The sequence below is a fragment of the Centrocercus urophasianus genome, unplaced genomic scaffold (genome assembly GCF_019232065.1).
Source record: "Centrocercus urophasianus isolate 14NV4802_14NV808 unplaced genomic scaffold, USGS_Curo_1.0 seq_16, whole genome shotgun sequence".
In the NCBI taxonomy this organism is placed as follows: domain Eukaryota; kingdom Metazoa; phylum Chordata; class Aves; order Galliformes; family Phasianidae; genus Centrocercus; species Centrocercus urophasianus.
Window position 1 is genome coordinate 28101971 of NW_024884711.1, and position 18737 is coordinate 28120707.

General features: G+C 42.2%; 1 protein-coding gene across 2 annotated transcripts in view; it reads right to left on the bottom strand.

The window, feature by feature from the left end:
• Nucleotides 1–1171: 1171 nt before the first annotated feature.
• The window catches only part of RSU1 (Ras suppressor protein 1), a 99682-nt gene continuing 82116 nt past the window's right edge, over nt 1172–18737 (bottom strand). For both annotated transcript variants that reach the window (XM_042816764.1, XM_042816765.1), the window contains exon 9: nt 1172–1649. In XM_042816764.1, the coding sequence (XP_042672698.1) occupies nt 1547–1649 (103 nt within the window). In that variant the 3' untranslated portion in view covers nt 1172–1546. The remainder of the gene's footprint in view (nt 1650–18737) is intronic.

Consider the following 18737-nt stretch of genomic DNA (forward strand, 5'->3'; position numbering starts at 1 on the left):
TTAGGAGGTTTTGGAAATCCTCTGCAGAGCCTGCAAAAGATAAAATTGACTGTTCCTGACAAGTTTATTATTTTCACCATTTTCCATCTGCCTATCAAGGCTGCCTCATTCTTCTGAAGTATCAAAGACCACTTAAAATGTCTCTAAAGCTTGAAGCCAACTTCCTACCCCTGCTTGCCAATTCAAAAAATCTGTTGCAAAATACATGTCAATACACTTATTCCCAGCCTAAGACATCCACTTATTACTTAAATACCACGGTAGCCTTGAACACCATCAAGAGGCTGGTGGTGGCAAGAGTCTTTAGATGCAAAGTGTATCATTTCTAGCATGAGATATTTATAACCTTTTCTACTCTTATTTAATACAGCAGCATTCTGGGCATGTTTCCCGGCTTGCTGGCCAGACAGCATCAGAGATTCAGCAGTGGATTGCTCAAGTATGAAATCCATGGAAATGTAAATAGGGAGCAGGAAGGTCCTGACTGGAGCAATCCAGTTACGAGTATCTATTCTTGCTCCTTGAGTTGCTTGGTTAGATTTTGCTTTTGCAAGACTAAAACTGTTCGGAAATCACTGTCTGTATTATTATTTTTTCCTCCCACTGATAAGACCTGAAGCTGTTTCAGATGTTAAACAATTTGTTTAATCGCTTCACAACTGTAGCCTCTGAGCTTGGTTGTGGAGCGGGCTTTGCACAGATAAATATAGCACCTGTGGCATTTTCAACAGCCATTTGGAACGGCTCTTCAGTACAGCATTTTCATGGCAGAGATTAAATACATTATTTGGGTCTTCTGCTTTAAAAAAAATTGCTTTAAAAAATTGGCAGAAGTACCATCTTCTTCAAATGAGAAAGCTCACTTTCCCCAAATTGAGGCTGGCAATTGGCAGCTCTTTATAATTTTTTTTTCTTTCCTCTTTCTCTTCCCCTACTCCCTGGTTTCAAAATAACCTTCAAGGCAAAAATGCAGGGCCCAGCAAAGGAAAAAAAAAATGAAACTGATTGAAAATTTAAAGTCCTTGAACAGAAGGCTTCAAATTTTAACTAACTCACATCAGAGAAAATGTTATTACATCCCTACGAAAGAAAGGAACACACTGCAGGAAACGGGACACATGCTTCACGAACGTTGCTGTTCGGAAGTCCCACTGAAGAAATCAAACCACAGTACAAATAGAGACCTTTATTAAAATCGTTTGGAATAGTATATGAAATTTAATATTGTATAATATAGGTGCAAAACCCTGATATTAACAGGATGTGATACGTGTGAACAGAGGGCATTAACATACGTATAAATAGAAAAGCTAAAATGTGTTTGACAGTGATATATTAAATGGCTACATAAATGTGACCGTAATTAGGAAAGAATACGATTCTGTATTCTTTAAGCAGTATCCTCTAAAGCAGCACACACAGTAAATTGCTTTTACCTTTAGTCTTCGCTTCCTTACAATATGAGTAATAGGAGATGTGTTGGAATATTACAGGCACATGCAAAAGAAATGTTAAAGATATAAAACCAGAGGCACAAGCTGGAGACTTATTTGTTCCTGGCTGCCAGAGGCTTACGACTGATCTTCTTTGACTTGTCATTGTTCTTCTTCGGAGGTTCAGGGTTTGCCTGCATGTGTCTGCCATAAAGACTGCAAGGAAATGAGACAACATTTGTTATCAAACCATTAAATATAGGCTTTTGATCTGTAGCGTGTTCAATGAGACATATGGTTACTAGAAATAAAAAAAAGAACAAACACGGAAGGTCATTACATTTATTTTGTCTCAATACACCGATTCTTCTGTCAGATCTCATGCTGCAGTCCATATTATCAGTTTGTTTGTGACTGACCAGAGAAACACCAGGAAGAGCAGGCCTTTGGAGCAATCAGCTCTGAATTCAGAAACTAGCAACCCCTCCTTGGCAGTTATGGAATTGAAGCACAGAGCTCTGCGACGACACATATTCAAGTCGACAATGACAAAAATTGGCTTGAACTGGAGAGATAGAGTGCCCTCTTAAAGCAAAGTGAGCATCATCCCTAACCAGAAAACCCAAGGGCTTGATAACGTGACAGAGAGCAATGGTGTCACAGCCTTCTTTGCTGCTCACACATGATTGATAGTACTGGGACAGCTACCAACACATCACTGCCACATTAGTAAGTACCACTGATTAAATGTTGACAAAGTATCCTACAATTAAGACGGCAAGCATTCAAAGCAGCACTAAATAGACTACATGGCTGAGAGGATCTTGCTAAATACCACACAGTAATTAATAGATAATTTATGAGTAAACCTGATGAAACTAAATTAAAAACACACCAAAAATAAACACAGCTCAAACTTAACTTCCCTTCTTCGCACAGAGTGCTTTTTGAAGGCGCACTTTGTGGAGGTGTCTGTGTGCACAGAAGGGAGCAGGAACAGGCTTTGTTTCTGTTCATTCAGCTGCACAAACACCTGGAACAGTGACACAAACACCAAAATCCCTATGGAAGGCGTCCCCCTGCTAACACCTCACCTTTGTGCTGGGGGGTGTCTGCTCTGATCCCACATTCAAATGTTGTCAATGAGGCTGGGCACTCCACAACCTTCACAACCTGAGAGGATTGCTGCTGCTGAAAAAGGTAAAGGTACCGGCCTCTCATGTCACCCTGCTTTTGGCACTCAGCTTCTGGTGGAATTTCTCAAGAAACAGGACACGCTTGGGGCCTTTTGATGTGCCCAAGTGTGGCTCATTCAGTCCTGATGAAGCCCACCTGCAGTGCTCACACATCTGAACACCCCTGCTGCAAACTAGGACTGGCTGCAGAGCCTTTTGCAAAGCAACATCAGGACAGAGCCAGCTTCTCATGAATTGTTTTTGCTTCTCCAGAAAGTGTGACCTGATAGGTAGCTCTGCAGTGGATAACGGCCTGAGTGTGTATCTCAGAGATAAAGCAACTCTTTAGCTAAGTCACCTTTTGTACTTTGCAAGCTGAAATTACTTTCAGATGCAGAGGATTTGCCCTGCTTCTTACACAGGGCCTGGTGGACTACGTGGCCAACTTCACGCAAGAGATGTTGAACAAGGATTCAAAGAGATAGAGATACCCTTCATTTACCATGCTGCACGGCATGGCTCTGGTGGAGCTATTTATGGCAGGCACGGAGAGGTTGTAGCTAAGACTGCTGAAGCTGGGAGGTTAAAACCTTGCACCTGCTCTGAGCTTTATTGTGCAGCACCTGGAGGATACTTCAGCCCTGGGGTTCCTGGATTGCAAAATGGGATTAGAGCTTGCAGAGCACTGAGGAGAGGCAGCGCTCGTTTTCACCCCCTCAGCAACTGCAGCTGTACATCACGCTGCTGAGCAGACTGCTGTCAAGGCACACTGTGCCCAAAACAGCCCTGCTCAAGGAAAATACAGCTGTAAACTAAGACACTGCTTCACCTTACTGAACTGTTATGTATGCCATCACCTGCTGTCAGTGAGAAATCAGATCCCATTTCCTGAGGAACACAAAGAAAGCCCTGAACCTCCGTGATAACCACATGCTGTCTGTTAGCTAGAATACACGTATTTTCCTTTTTGTAAGATATACAGCCCCAATGGCACAAGGCTGTATTTCATCCAGTACAGCACATGTACCAATCAAACATCCCTCCTAAATACCCATCCCATTTTGCAAGACGTCAAGTGAACTGGGGGAGGGAAGACAGGGGAGGAGATGTTTTGGTATCAGGAAATACTATCGTAGAAGAGCACAGAAATATTTCAGCTGTCATTCAGAGAGGTTGTCTCGTCAGAAACCGATCCAGGGTAGAAAGAGTCCAGAGACAAGAAGCATCTTTTTCTCAACAATATGCGGCACAGGATTTGAGCCACTGTCAGCAATAATTTCCTAACTGTGAGAAGTTAGCAACAGAGAAGTGGAAATAGATGGTGCTCCAATCTGTGAACCAAGAGTTAGTTAAACACTAAATTAACATTCAAGCTGCTTTTTGGCTCTGGAGAAATAACATTACATTAGAGTGTAATGTGAGGTTTTTCATATAATAAGAAGGTCCACATGAAGGACTTCAACAACTGAATTAATAGAGAATCCACACATCCACGGCATGTGAGCAGAACCTCCTCCCCCAGCAGACTGGAACAGAAGTCCACTGCTGCTGTTCTGCATCTTCAGTCTGCTGCTGCCCACAGCTCCTTCGTCCCATTAGTGCTAATCCAGAAAGGACCAGAAAGGCTTTAATGGTTGTTTTTTTTTTTTGGTTTTATGCCTTTTTTTTTTTTTTTGCTCAGGTTCCACTTTTTTTTTTTTTTCCTTTGGAAGCTTTATGTGAATTTCCCACTCAGAAACCCTTTGGGTATCCATTATGTCTCTCATTTTCTGCTTTCTCAGTGCAAATTTTCAAGCTCGTGGACTGGCAGGGCTCAGATTAGCAAACCATTTCTGAAAATAAAAGGTTTGGTGGGACAGGTTCAGTCAGGTTCTGCTGACTTCATGAATGCTTTTGAAGTGGAAGAACTGACTATGGACAATTTTGAATCAACTAAGAAGTTCCAGTAAAGTCTCCTTGGGCAACATCTTTTGACTGTGAAGTGAGGCCCAGAGGCTGCTGCACATGTTAAGTGATAAAAAACCCCAATTTTCCTGTCAGTATTTCTGGTCGCAGTTTTACTTTGGCACTTGCTCCCTATGATACTTAGCGCTAGGAGTGCTCCACTGATTCCCTCTCCACCCCCATGCAAAGAGTACATTTGCAATAGTAGATCTACACGAGTTGCAGCATTTCAATGCTCTTTTTGCTTATTCTCAAGGCGTGGGCGCCCAAACTTCATCCAGGAGAGTAATTATTGGGTTCGAAATAAACAAATCAAAGACATCTACTTAGGTTTCTCTGGCAAAATTTCAAGTAAGTTTCAGCTGCATGATGCTGTCTCAGCTGAAGATAAATGCTTTACAATCTATCACAGCAGTCTGCTACGCAAAGAGCAAGGATCAGATGTATTTAGATTATATAAGCCTGCACAGACAGGGACTCTCTCTCCTGTGTTTGCACACATCAAATACAAGGAGACATATGGTGTCACAACAACATTTAAATACAATAATGACTGTGATAATGCTGCTGGGACCGAACTTGCCTTCTGTTACACTAGGGAAAAGAGAATTCCGGATTTCCAGTGAACTTCCAATAGAATGAAAGACACCACTTTTATAGCTCCCGAGGAGAAAAAAACAACAGAAAAAGCCAAAAACAAAAAGCCCTAATTTAAGTGATCCATACAGAGAAGCAACTAACCAAACTGCATGAGAACCCCAAACCCTTTGGCTGTAAGACGTGTGGAGTTCACACATTGCTCCTTCATGATTTTGTTACCTCCTGGAAGGGAACAGACACAGAAACCACAGTATATAAGTCACCGCCCGTCAGCCAAACTGTAACAATGAATAATGCTGCTCTGCCGTTGCCACGGAGTCAAACACGGGCTGAGACACTTGCACCCTGCCCTTGGCTCAGGTCAGCCCAAAACATGCCTGCTGACAGCCCCGCAACCAGGCTGATGGGCAGCAAGCTGCTGAGAGCCGGCACCTTGATGCGGCTCTTTGCGTGGCGAGACCCTCAACATAGGCAGATGGGCTCAATAAACAGAGAGCAATGCTGAGGCTGACTGACTGTGCCTACTGTTTTATGGCAGATTGGTGAGGTAAAGGCTGTCAATATGGCACCTTCATACTTGGTATTTTGGAACATCATTGGTTGCTGAGGCTGGTACAGCTCCAGGAAGTGCACTGTGTACACCTCTCTACCCAAAGCCTGGGCTGACCAGTAAAATGTGGACTGCAAACAAACGCTTGAGGTATTTGCAGTTTGCAGCAGCAGTCGGGAGCCAGTTAGCGCAACCACAGCTTGCAAACTATTGAACCATTGTACAATTAGCAGCTACAGCTGCATTGCATGTAGTCTTGTCGCTGTGTTGAAGTGAAAGGGGAGATTAAATGCAAGTCAGAAAATGATGAAAGTCCCCATGGAGAGATTTCTGGTTGCTTTCTTTCCTTGTACCACATTTTTCAAAGCAAACTTCTCTCATGAACGTAAATGTTTCTTTGTATGCAAATATAAACAAAATCTCCCTGCATTCTCTGTCTGCCCCACTAACAAATGCAAGCACTAAGGCTGCTGCTGCAAAACTAACAATATCAAGTGGGAAAGACACTCATTAAACTTCATCATTCTGTCTACTTTAATGATGCTTTTACTTAATAAAAATTCCCTGAGCAGTTGCAAGGATATTAGGCAAGGTCTTTGGTTATGTATCAGGGGTCTAAGCTGTCACTAGCAAGCATGCAGTTCAGGAGGGGCATTCCCAAGGGGAAAGAGTGAATACAGCTTTCTTGTAATAAATTTAGAGAGAATCAATAACCATAGCCTGCCACATTACTTAAGCACTTAGGAAAGTAGGTGATCCTTCTAAATTAAACTACAAATTGCTAAATCTTGCAATTTAGAGTATAAGCTCAGACATGGAGCCTTGCAACGCGAAAGCATGCAGCCTTGCCACCAAATCTCTGAATTTAAAACTCACAAAGTTCCAATGTTGTCATTTTCAAAAACCCTCTTCAACACAATTTTCTCCAGTATTTTTCCCTTGTACAAGACAACAAACACTAGCTGAAGGCTGCATACTCCCAGAGATTAGTGAACTAGTGTGGATGAGCAAACTAGTGTAAAGTGTTGGAGGCACACATTGCTTTTCTTGAGTTTAAGCAGTTTGAAATAGGATCACAAGGCTAGCCATAAAAACACATTGCTCGTTCTGCCTGTAGGAGAGCTACAGGGTGAGTATGAAGAATAAAAAGGGCAGGTATAGGTAGATAAGATTTTGGAGGAATACTATCTTCACATACATACTGCAAGCTGAGAAACATAAATAAAAGATCCCACTGTTGCTCAATTTTAGAAAATTGGGTATTTTTTCAATCTTGGTTATTTACGGTGAGCTCAGCTGGATGGATCCCTAGCTCACCTGCTGAACCAGGAGAGGGAAAAGGCTACATGAGCCATGGCATCACAAAAGACTAAAATCTGAAAGTACTGCAAGACTGAGACACTTAGTTGCTTAGCCTGCATTAGTTTCAACTCTCCAGCACTTTCTGCAAGAGGCCTTTGCCCAAGCAGTCTTTGCACAGCTTGCTGCCCCCATGGTGTGCTCCCCCTGCGACTGAGCCTGGCCTTCTCTCTGTCAGGAGCTGCTAACATATCACCTCCTCAAAAGCATCTTCTCCCAGGGTGGAGACAGATGCAGGAGTTTAATGTGCCAATGATGTACCCATGAAATGTGGCACTGATGTACCCATGAGGGGAAATAGGTTTGTGTGTGTGTGTGTGTGTGTGTGTGTGAAAATTACTTTGCAAGTATTGTATAATTTTGGTAGCTTACCACTGACTTATTTTTTTCTGTAATGTAAGTCAAACAATTTAAAGTAATAGAAATACTTCATGATGAAACAAATATCCGGTTACCTTGAACACTTGGACTGCAAGCTGCTGTTTTAGAATTCTTCATAAAGAAGCACAGACAAGAGTGACTTGTTTTATTCAGCTAATTTTTTACCCCTTGTTTGCAAGTGCTTCGAGAGCAGATGGCAGCAGTGTCAGAGATGTTCATCATCTGAAGCTTTCTGTGAGTTCCTTCAAAACAAAAATCAGATTTGGCCTGTCATCTGTTTGTGTGCCAGCTCGCTCTTCATGCCCAGACACTCTGGTGGCACTCACTGTGAGCGGGGCAGGCACTGGTGCTTCTCCTTGCCTGCTGCTGGTTCAGAGTACCTGGGCCATACAGCCTCAACACGCTGTACGGCTGCTCCAGCATTGCCAGGTCTGTGATGCTTTGTCTTCCTCTGCTCCCTGCTCTCACTCCCTAGTATTTCAAACTGGCTCAAGCCTCCAGAGCCCCAAGTAATCTTTATAACCCAAAGCCTTTGAAAAGGTTGCCCTGGCATCACCTTTCCCTGCATCCCCAAATCCTGCACGGTGCCTTTCAACGAGACTTTCTGCATCAGCAGAGCTGGGGATCCAAGTGCTCTCAGATCTTCCTCAGCTGCGATCACCACAGAAATCTCACAGGGTACCCGGCTACCTCTCTATGGGTTGGGCTGTTCTGTCCCACCAGGCAGTGCCAGCTCTTCAGGGAAGAGCACAGTGTTGTTCATGATACTGCCAGGCTGCAGTTTGGCCTGGGCCACATAGGTGAAGAAAGGAACACGATGAGAGGAAGCAGCCTGTGCTCACTGGGGGCATATCTCACCCAGTATATGAATCACGGCATTAGGACACAGGCTAAAACACAAGCCCTGCTGAAACAGCCCACTTCAGTTCTCGTTTCTAGTGAGTTTCATTTCTAAGAGCATGATTCAGAAAGAAGAGATCAGGATGGGTGCAGAGCTGGCTGTCCAAGCTCATGGGACACTCAATGGAAATCCTGCTGACAAAACCAGCAGAGCCGAGAGCTTTCCAGCTCACCAAATGTAAAGGGCTGCTGCAAGACACTCAGTTGCTGTCTGCTGCTACAGATTTCCACTGACTAGGATGGACAGTAGGCAGCTAGCTGACACACACACGCTCACATTTAGGTATTTTAAAATGTTAGATGAAGTCCGCCCAGAGAAACCATTCCTCTGCTCCCACTTTGCACGCAAGCTGTTAGCTGCATTACTTTATAGACTCAGCTGAGTCATACAGCTCAACACTGACTTATTGTGAATTCCTGCCTAAAAAACACTCCAAAGCTCAATAAGCAAAGTACTCCACCAGAACTGTCCCGTGGCTCACTGTCTTAATGACCCTACAACGTGCACCCTCGAGACAAGCCCATCCATCCCACGTCTCCCACCAGCCAGACCTGACATCTTTGCACTTCACAATTGAATCCCACAGCACAACCTTCTGCCAGATCCCTCAGTCCCCATCTCTCCACTTTATAACTGCTGTGCCATTTACCTTCAGAAGAGAATCAGTCTCTACTTGCCATGTTTCTGATGCTATTTACCTACAGGTTACTGACAGAGATGGAGCCCTGACTACCTGGACCTCTGGCTTAGCTCAGAAGCTTAGCTCCATGTTGCCCCTCACAACAACACCATCAGTTCTGCCGTGACTTTGCAGCAGCCCAAACTGCAATTGTGAAGGGAAAATGATCCAGAAAATACATTAGAGAGATATTTCAGAGATGTGTACGTGCAGGGAGATCTGAGCTAAGTAACAGACATCTGCTTTCCTATAGGGCTAGCTGTTGCAGAATGATCTGAATTCTGCCAGACACGTGAGCTCTTAAAATGGTGAATCTCTACTTCTTTGAACTCTTGCACATTAAGGAGAACTTCATTTTTCCCCAAAAGGAATTCCAAGTAGGTGTTAGGCATCTCTTTAATTAATATATAGTAATAAAAAAAAAAAAAAAGCATTTCCTTATCCACTCTGAGGCCAGCAGCCTTTTGAAACAAGTACTTTAAAAGAGAGGCGTGTTACAGGAGCACAGCTGGAAGCTCACAGAAACCTCACTCACAAGAAAAGTCTTTTTTAAAGGAAAATGTATAGGCCAAGATTTGCAAAATTGGATAATGATCCTGTACATACAACATTAAAGACCTTATACAAAATCTGGCTCTTGGCAGAATGGTTTTTGAAAGCACATGGATCACTGGCATCTGTCTTCTGAAAATCGGACCAACCCAACGCACAGCAAACTGAGCAACAAACACCTCTGCCACTGCACAAAGGCAGAGCGATACACCTAGGGGTCCTACATGGAAATGTCATACATGCAAAGGAGAGGACATGCTTATGTGTATATCTTCAAAAAATGAGATAAAGAGAAACACAAAGATTTCATTTAGAGACTCTACTGAGTTTATAAAATAACCCCCATCTAGCCCCAACAGAATGAGATGGCAGCTTGAGGGAACCAAGGAGAAAATGATTCATTTCTGCACCTGGACATGGTCCTATCAGACTCGTTTACACAGAATTTCTCCCCAGGGATTCACATCTTTAAACATATCTGGGAGGGCTGATCTCCCTTCTCACACTCCTTTTCAAATGGATGAGAGAGCAGCTCAGCTTGCATGCACAGACCAGTCCATTCATCAATTCCAGGCATGAGAAACTGCACAGGTCAGAACCCCAAGTCCTATGGCTAAGAATTTCCACAGGCTTCAATGGAGAATTTTCCCCACCTATTTATGACCAGAAAAAAAAAAAAACAAAACATTTTAGTGCTAGATAAAGGTATCGACTGCAAACTCTGAGAGCTGAGGCACACATTGGAACAAACAACATCCTCCATCTAATGAATGAGAAGGAATTAAGGGTTGCAAAATCTGCGTGACCAGGATCAGCCTCTTTGGCAAAAAAATGCAACAAGAAGGAAGAAGACTATTCAAGTAAGAAAGAAGCATGTAGCACTTACCAAAGTCATCCGTAGCATCACAACCCTTGTCTTTATGTAACATCATGAGCATGTAATTAGATAAATCAACAGTTTTCTCCATTTCACCAAACGATGTTATTGGGTCTATATTCAAGGTCACCTGCCTGCTTGCTAATCAACCCAGTGAGGCAGTGAACATGGTGCAGGAAACATAGTGGCTTGCAGCACTCACCTTTCTTGAGCCAACTGAACACAGTCTCCCTCACTTTTCTGTTACTTTAAAGTCGCTGTTTACGTGGCATTCTTTGGGCTTAAACAAATCAGTGCTCATTTTCCTTTTTGAATGCTACACTAAGGGAATTGCTGCTCAGTTAAATCTCCTTGTATAATCTTTATTATTGATTTACTATATATATTTTGGTGTGCATCTAATTAACATTAAAGAAAAGGAAAATGGAGGGTAAAAATAGTTAAGCGCAAACCAAGGAACTTAAGTTACTCTGTGTCTGGCCGGTATGTATTATTTTTTTTCTTAGTAACTAGATGTAGAGAACAGGCACTCTGGGGAAATACTGATGCATGGTCTTTTTCTTTCTTTTTTAAGCAAATATTGAAGTTCTTGAGTTAATTTGAGCCTGCTCAGCAGCACACCAAGGATGGCTGATTTCATTGGCAGAAGCAGGGAGAAGATTAAGGAGACCACAACTCTTCATACATAGGGTTTATACTGCTGCCCTGCTCTGCTGGATTGGCTCATGCATCCACTTCCATCACCTCTTCTAGCCGCAGGGCCAGCTGCCTCATTACTACTCAAAATAGACTAAAAGTCTGAACAGTGATGAACTGCACCAATCTAATCCACATGAACCACCACTCCTGAGGGCCTCAAAGGGAAAGGATTAGGCCCTGGTCCTATTTCACAACCCACTCGGGTGATTCAATACAAGAAACTCAAGCTCCAGGGAACCACGGATTATGGGATGCTCAGAGGGAGTCTGGGGGATTGAGCAGAAGTATTTAAGGGTAATATGGGACTCATGAGATGTTTAAGAGAAGGGCCAAGAGGGCGGAAGGCAGGAATCAAGGGAGACGGTAGAGAGCAAGTGCAGGGAAATGAAGAGGGTTCCAGGTGGGGAATAAATGAGGCCAGTCATGCATGAGCAGGAGGCTGGTCAGCACACTTGCTGAGCCAAACTCTGTGCCAAACCACCTCCATTTTGCCCTATCTAAACTCTATTTTCTGTTCTCGAGAGTGTGCATGCATGATCCATCAGCAAACCCCAGGCTTGACTAGCCTGTCTCTAAGTTGAGCCCAGTGCTAAATACTGGAGAGACAAAGGGTCTGGGATGTGCTTCCAGAGAGACTGAGGGTCTGGATGTTGGAGGCAGTGGGTCTGGAGACTTGATAATCTCGCAGACCAAGATTTACGGAGGCAGATACTGAAGAGATCCGGAAATAGGGTGTTCTTGAGTATTTATTCCTGTGTCAGGCTATTGCTTGCCATTTCTGAGTTTGTGTGGGTGTCTGTTTGTGGTTGGCCATGTCTATACACTATCTGTGTATATAAATACTCCAAATTTGAGGTTAGTCTTGTTACTGTCAGGACAAGAGAAGATGGAAGAGAAGCAGCTGCTCATTGCTACTGATACAGGAAACCCCTGGCTCCTCCAGTCCACTGGGTTGAGCTGTTAAAAAGCACTACTAGAAAAAAGATGAAGAAATGGGAAAACTCACTTTTTTTTAAAAGACCATTATAAAGGGAAAAGAGTAAAGTGTGGAACTATGAAAGACCATTATATTACCACATCTGAAGTACTGCACATCACAGCAATTCAATTGCACTCAGTCATCTCAGCTGGCTTTATTCAACTCATGTTGAATATACCTTCCAGGAAGGCTGTTCCAGGGGAAACAGCCTTCTTAGATTCAGTTTTTGAAAATACGAACCAGGCCATCATGGATTTAATTTTACCACCTTCCTTGTGAAATCTATTTCCAAAATACAGACCTTCACAAGCCCCTGGCCCACACTGGCACAAACACTCAAATGACAGTGACCTTCCAGATGCTCTGACAAGAGCTCAGACAGGTCCACAAACATGCAAAGGAGCAAGAGGATTCAAAGCCAATTTAAACATAGTTTTTGCTACTCATGTTAAAATGCTGGAAAGCCAGAGATCACACGCTTCCATTATGGAAGCAAAAATTACGAATATGTTGGCTTCCCAGTTAAATACTTCTACTGCAGAAGACCAAAGATGATCACACAGATACCCCAGAATAAAGTGATAGAGAACATTCAATTAATTTTCCAGCCAATTTTGAACGAAGTGTCACACCATTAGTATCTGGCAATCAATGACTAGGTCTTATGCAACTCTATGGTGTTCTTCCATGGCTATAATTGTGCAGACAAAGCTACTCCAGAATCTTTTCAGGTGGGACCTATGTTATGTGGCAGCCAATAATCTTGATGGTAACACTGCAATGAAAATGTCGCTTAGTGTAATGAGCAGAGATCATAAGTTAAGCCCCCAGCTGCCTTTCTATTGTTTTTCATTACAGTCTTTCTGGGTTTGTTATGTTTCAAAAGTACTCAGGGAATTACACCTAACTAGGTGCACTAGTCAGCTCTTCATTACTCAGGCCATATGGAAACTGAGCCATCAGCAAACAGAACCACAAGAGGTACACAAGACTCTAACATTTGCTTTGAATATTTATCTTTTTTTTTTTTTTAATCTTGTCCTCTTTCTTAAAGATCTCTTCCGTGAAACAAACTTATCTGCAGTTGGAGGGAGTTCTGAAACAATAGGGAAAACAAGTAATATGTTTTCATGCCACCAACACCTTGAGAGAAGGACTGGCCTTCCTGGAAACCTACTGAAACCAACTTGGTTACCAGAAACTGAGTGTTATAAACTCCTCTTTTTCTGATGGCAATATTTTTCATTTATTTGTTCTCCACAGTGCTGGATGAGCTGGGTGAGACATGATATGAGTTCTTATCCCTGCTCCACTTCAGGCTTTTCCAGTGGCTTCCTTCCCCCTTGCAAAGTAAGAAGTTGGCCATGCCTTTGGAAAGAAACAGTTACATCTTTTTGGAAATAAAAGCAATGGACATAAAAGAGTAAGTTCTGATGCCCTTAAGTGTATCGGTTATCTGAGCTGCCTTCAGGCTGTTTCAAGACCCACAGAGAGAAGCCTTCTGAAAGGAGTCCTTCCTCGATGCCCACTTCAGTGAAATGGCAACATTTCACTTGATTTTGGTCACAAGAAAAACAGTATAAATTTTGCTTCTGATGTCAGTGGGTGCAAGGTTTGGCCCTTAGTGCCATGTTAATATGTGCATGACAACTGAAAATCCAGTAGCGCACACTGCACGGGACAGGATTTCTGTGAGACAGCCTCATCGCAGTCTTCTTCAGAATCACCTACGTTTCCTATTTCAGCACTCTGCCGAGCTTAGAGAACGTAAAGATCTTCCGGTTAGGAATTATGATAGAGATTTCATAATGATCTGTATTGTAATTACTGCTAGCAACTTGGAAAATCTTGGAAACTGTGCCAAACTCTTATTTGTGATGCTAGTCAAACAGCCCATTCTTGATCATTTAAATAATCTACAATTATTGTGAAGTTTTTTCAATGCAAACAAATAGGCATAGAGCAGCTGCGGTACTGCTCACAAACCCCAGACTTCACAGCAATACCTGAAGAACATCTGCGATGGCTATGAGCGCTGGAATGAAAACTTCTTTTCATCAAGTGTTTGTAATAGCTAGGGGCAATGAGTCACTCTGTAAATTCCTTAATGCATGCAATAACCAAAATAGTTTCTCTTACAAGGAAGGTAGGTTTATGCATACCAGTATGATGTAGTTTTGCTGAACACTTTTTGCTGTAGGTAGGCAGCACACATACTAAATTGTTGGTGCTTACACATGGTCATGAGTTAAAGAAATAAATATGGAACTTAAAAAAGGCCAGGAGCTACTTTGCTTGGTCATCAGATATTTGCAAAAGGCGCCCACAGGAGACTTGAATGCAAAATAAAGCAAGGGTTCCATCTGCTTCTGGGCAAGAGAAAAAGGAAAATGGTGCTGAAACTTTGTACTATTACTCAGAGGATGGTGAGGCACTGGCACAGCTGCCCAGATTGCCATGGATACCCCATCCCTGGAGATGCACAAGATAGAGATGGATGGGGGCCTGGGTAGCCTAATCTGGTGGGTGGCAGGCTGGCTCACAACAGTGGGTTGGAACTGGATGATCTCTAAGGTCCCTTCCAACTCAAGCCATTCTATGACTCTATGAACGTATGTGCTACAGCAACAATGAAGGCAGAAAAAGTGCAACAACAGAAAGCAGTCACTAAGCTGCTGTCTTGAGTGACAAACTGCAGGACACCTACTCTGCATCTTCTTTGAGCCGTACTGGAAAGTGCACTGCAGAGAGATCAGATGTGATCCTTTGACTGACTACTGTCCTTACCTCTTAGTTTCTCAACATTCATGCTACTATCATGGTTGCAAAATCCCATCCCAAACATGTAAGGTAGCAAACAGGTGTTCCCTTACTTGGGAATACATCCTGGCATGTGGTATGGAGCAGATTTATAAGAAATGCCAATGCAGAAATTGGAAAAGCAAAACAGAAAAAAGATTTGTCAACATCTCTCTGTCACTGAGAAAGTACTTCATTAGTTTGTCAATTGCACAGTGTCTAGAAGATGCATTTATTGACAACTCACTGCCAATCGATTCAACATCTATATAAAGCTCATCTTTTGCAATGAGCATGCTGACTGACATGCTTGTGAGATCTACAGAGAACTAATAGCTTTAGTAAGCCTCAAATTGCTCCAATTCCTAAACAAAATGAAATCAGAAGTGGTGAAACCCCACCAACATCTCAGCAGCTATACCATATCACTGCTTACAGCACAATATTTTAAAGTAAGATTCATTTTTGATACAATTCATAGGTGGATTATGAATCTATGGTGGATAACTGTCCTTATATAAAATACTGTTTTCCACTTCTGTAACTGTTCATGCTTACTGGATTACTTATGAAATAGAGCTGGCATTTTCTGCTCCCCCCATGCGGTAAGAAAGTGCTCAGGATAAGAAACACTGTGCACCAACCAGTAGCTTGGCATGGCCAGCCCCTCAGTCTTTGACCAGGTTATGGCAATGCTGCAAATGGCTAATTGATCCTGCAGTGGCTGTGATGACTGACAGCCACTTCACACAGCCAGCAGCCTTCCATCAGCACACACTCTCCTAACCTTTACTTGCTCTGCTTTGTCTACCTGTTTTATCACTTCATGATAAGGCAGCATCAAAGCCAGCAGGAATAACCTATTCTGGCATCTCCATCTGGCACTATATATCAGAATTGTGCTGCTCTGGTGGATTAGTTTCAGATCCCTGTTGGCAGATCAAAGGCAGCAATAATAACCACAAATCAATTCCTCTTTATGGCCTAAAACATCTTCTCTCTTATATGGGATGCCTAATTTCTTCACCACTCTAGAGCCCTTATAAATACTGACTTTGCCTAGACACAACAGTTCTGTGCAGTTCTTCAGGCACTAGAGAATTTGGCATCAGTGCTTTTGGAAGCTTTCACCTGTTCACTGACAAACAAAATGAGCATCATCAGTATCTAGAGGCTCATCGAGATTGAACACTTCAGTCTCTGAGAGTCACAGAGCTGTTTGGTGCCAAAGAGAGGGCATATAAAAAGATGGCTTGCTTCCTTCAGTCTCATCTTGTGTAATTTATTGCCCAGTACCCACTTCTGAGATACTGCTGTACTCTCACTGAAGCACCTGGCTGCTGTCAGCTTGTTGCTCAGCACTCTAGCTGACCACAGGATGCTTCCAGAGCACGTTTCCCTGCTGAGCCACCAAACTGTGACTCCTAATGGTGTTGCCAGACAATTTACCCACTTGATCAGCCCCTACACTAGGAAATAGGTTCCTCAAGAAAGGGGATTCATGAGGTTCATGATCTACATAGCTGCTGCAATATATGGTGGACACATCTGATTTCTTTTCAATTTCTGTGCTTGCATTCCTGAGAATGCACTTGAATTCTGGGTGTTCATGTGTTGGGCCTCAGTTAAGGATGCTGAGGGTTAAAATATAACACACTGGATATGATTTAGCTCTCTGCCTGGCTATGCTTTACTGTCAAAATGAGATTTTTGTTGCAACAAAAGCAGCTTTCGGTTGTTCCCTCTCTGTAACATCTTCACAGTGACAAAGACAAAGCTGTATTTACCATGATGTGGTCAGGCAGTTCCCTCAGACTGAACTCACACAAAGATACCGTGGCAAAAAGTACCTGTACCTTGGATTTGACAGCACAGCAGCTATTACGCTGTGAGAGATATGCCTGCATGGGCAGTGAAGATAAACTCTCGCCTTTATCTTTCTTTACGTCTTCCAGGCTGATACCTTGCAGTTTGAACTATGTCTCAAAAGCGACCGCAGTATCACCTAAAGATATCAGCAATTCAACACTCCTGCATTTTTCCTAAAATGAAACCTGGAGAGAGGCAGTGAAAATCATAGCTGCTTAAAGATCAATGGAAATTGTCATGAAAAATAAATCAATTAAAGCAAACAGTCAGAAATCCTTTGGTGCTAAAGCAGTCTGCAAAGTCCAGAAAAACCTACTATTTCAGGGCTTGTACACAGGGCCTCAAAGAACATTTCATCCTAGAATTCTAGAATACAAATGTAAAGGAGCTTGACATTAACTTTTTAAATTACTCAGTTATTAAGATACAGTTCCACTTGATTGACTGTTTATTGCTGACTTTTTTTTTTTTTTTACTATACACAAAAAACTAGAACATTGTCTCAACATTTGGAAAATGTGGATAGTACATATTGCTCATAGCTGCACATAATTTTAAGAACTGTAACTGTACTATTTCTAGATAATTTTAAAACTATGACAAAGATGCATGCTATTGAAGAAAAATGGCAAGACTATAAAAAGTAACATGGTTTTGAGTCAATAACGTACAGAGAGTATCATTTTTTCCTTAGAGTATGATTCTTTTTTACATGCTAGGAAAACTAGGAAGTCAGAAAGATCAAGCAAAGATCGAGAAAAAAAGACCATCCTCTTCCTCCCCCTCCCATACGGAGCTTAGGAAAGATCCTAAAAGGAAAAAAATTAAAAGAGGCAGTTTCTAAGACAGTTCAATAAACCCTAGGGAAGGCCTAAGTGTCAAATTTGCCTTCCTGGTAGCACCTAAAGCACCGCTACTAAAGCAATACAATAAAGTTTATGAACTTGTCTTTACTGCTACGTAATTTATCTTTGAGAAATGGTTCTACGGCAAACAACAGCTCTCTATGAATCTCTCTGGGATTTCAGTGGGCTGCAGTTTTTATCACAGCAAGTAAACTGGATCAAGATTGAATACCAAGCTGAAATATGTATCACATCTTTTTTTTTTAATTTAATGTAAGACACTTAATTCAGAAGTTAGACACTACTATACTCAAGTAAGTGTTTTCTTACGACCTATGCCAACCTTCCAGCTAAAGCCTTTTTGGAACACTTCACTGAAAATCAGAATAAACAGTTCAGAATCATTGATATTTTTCTATTTAAGAAAGTTCCCACTTTCTTATTGTTTTATTACTTCTCCATATTAAATCAAAACAAAAGAAGCCACTGCAATTACAAAATAAACTTACCAAAAACCTAACCACCACAAGCAAAGGTATGCTGACTTCACTTCTTTACTTGGTCTAATGACTGTAGTATAGTTTGCTCAGACCTTTACCTCAGATCAACAAATTGACATGGTATGAATCAAAAGGTGTAGTTACACAGAGGAACATGCATGCATGTTGTATAGTAAACTCTCCATTACCACTCAAAACCCAGGAACACATGCAAAGCTGACAAAAAGAATGGTGAGGAATCAGTGTGATGGAAGAGTGCCACATTACAGAAAAATGGTCAGCTTGGGTTTCTTGCCAAAGAGATGTTAGAGCACTGTGTGTAACAGCTGTGAAAGAAAACCCCAGTGCATCCTGGAAAAAAAACAACAACATCGTGCAGAGGGACTGACAGCCTAAGAGCACAGGAAGGTTAGTTTTCATCCCTGGATGTTGTGATTCTTGGCTAAGTGGCATTTCTCAGTGTTTGTTTATAACAAGATAATTTCAGAATGCTGGATTATTTGATGAATTCCCACATTTTAGGGAATGTTCTAGGCAATTGGCAATGTCATATTGATTTTGGTGAAAACAAGAAAATGAAAGGGGAAAGGTATAT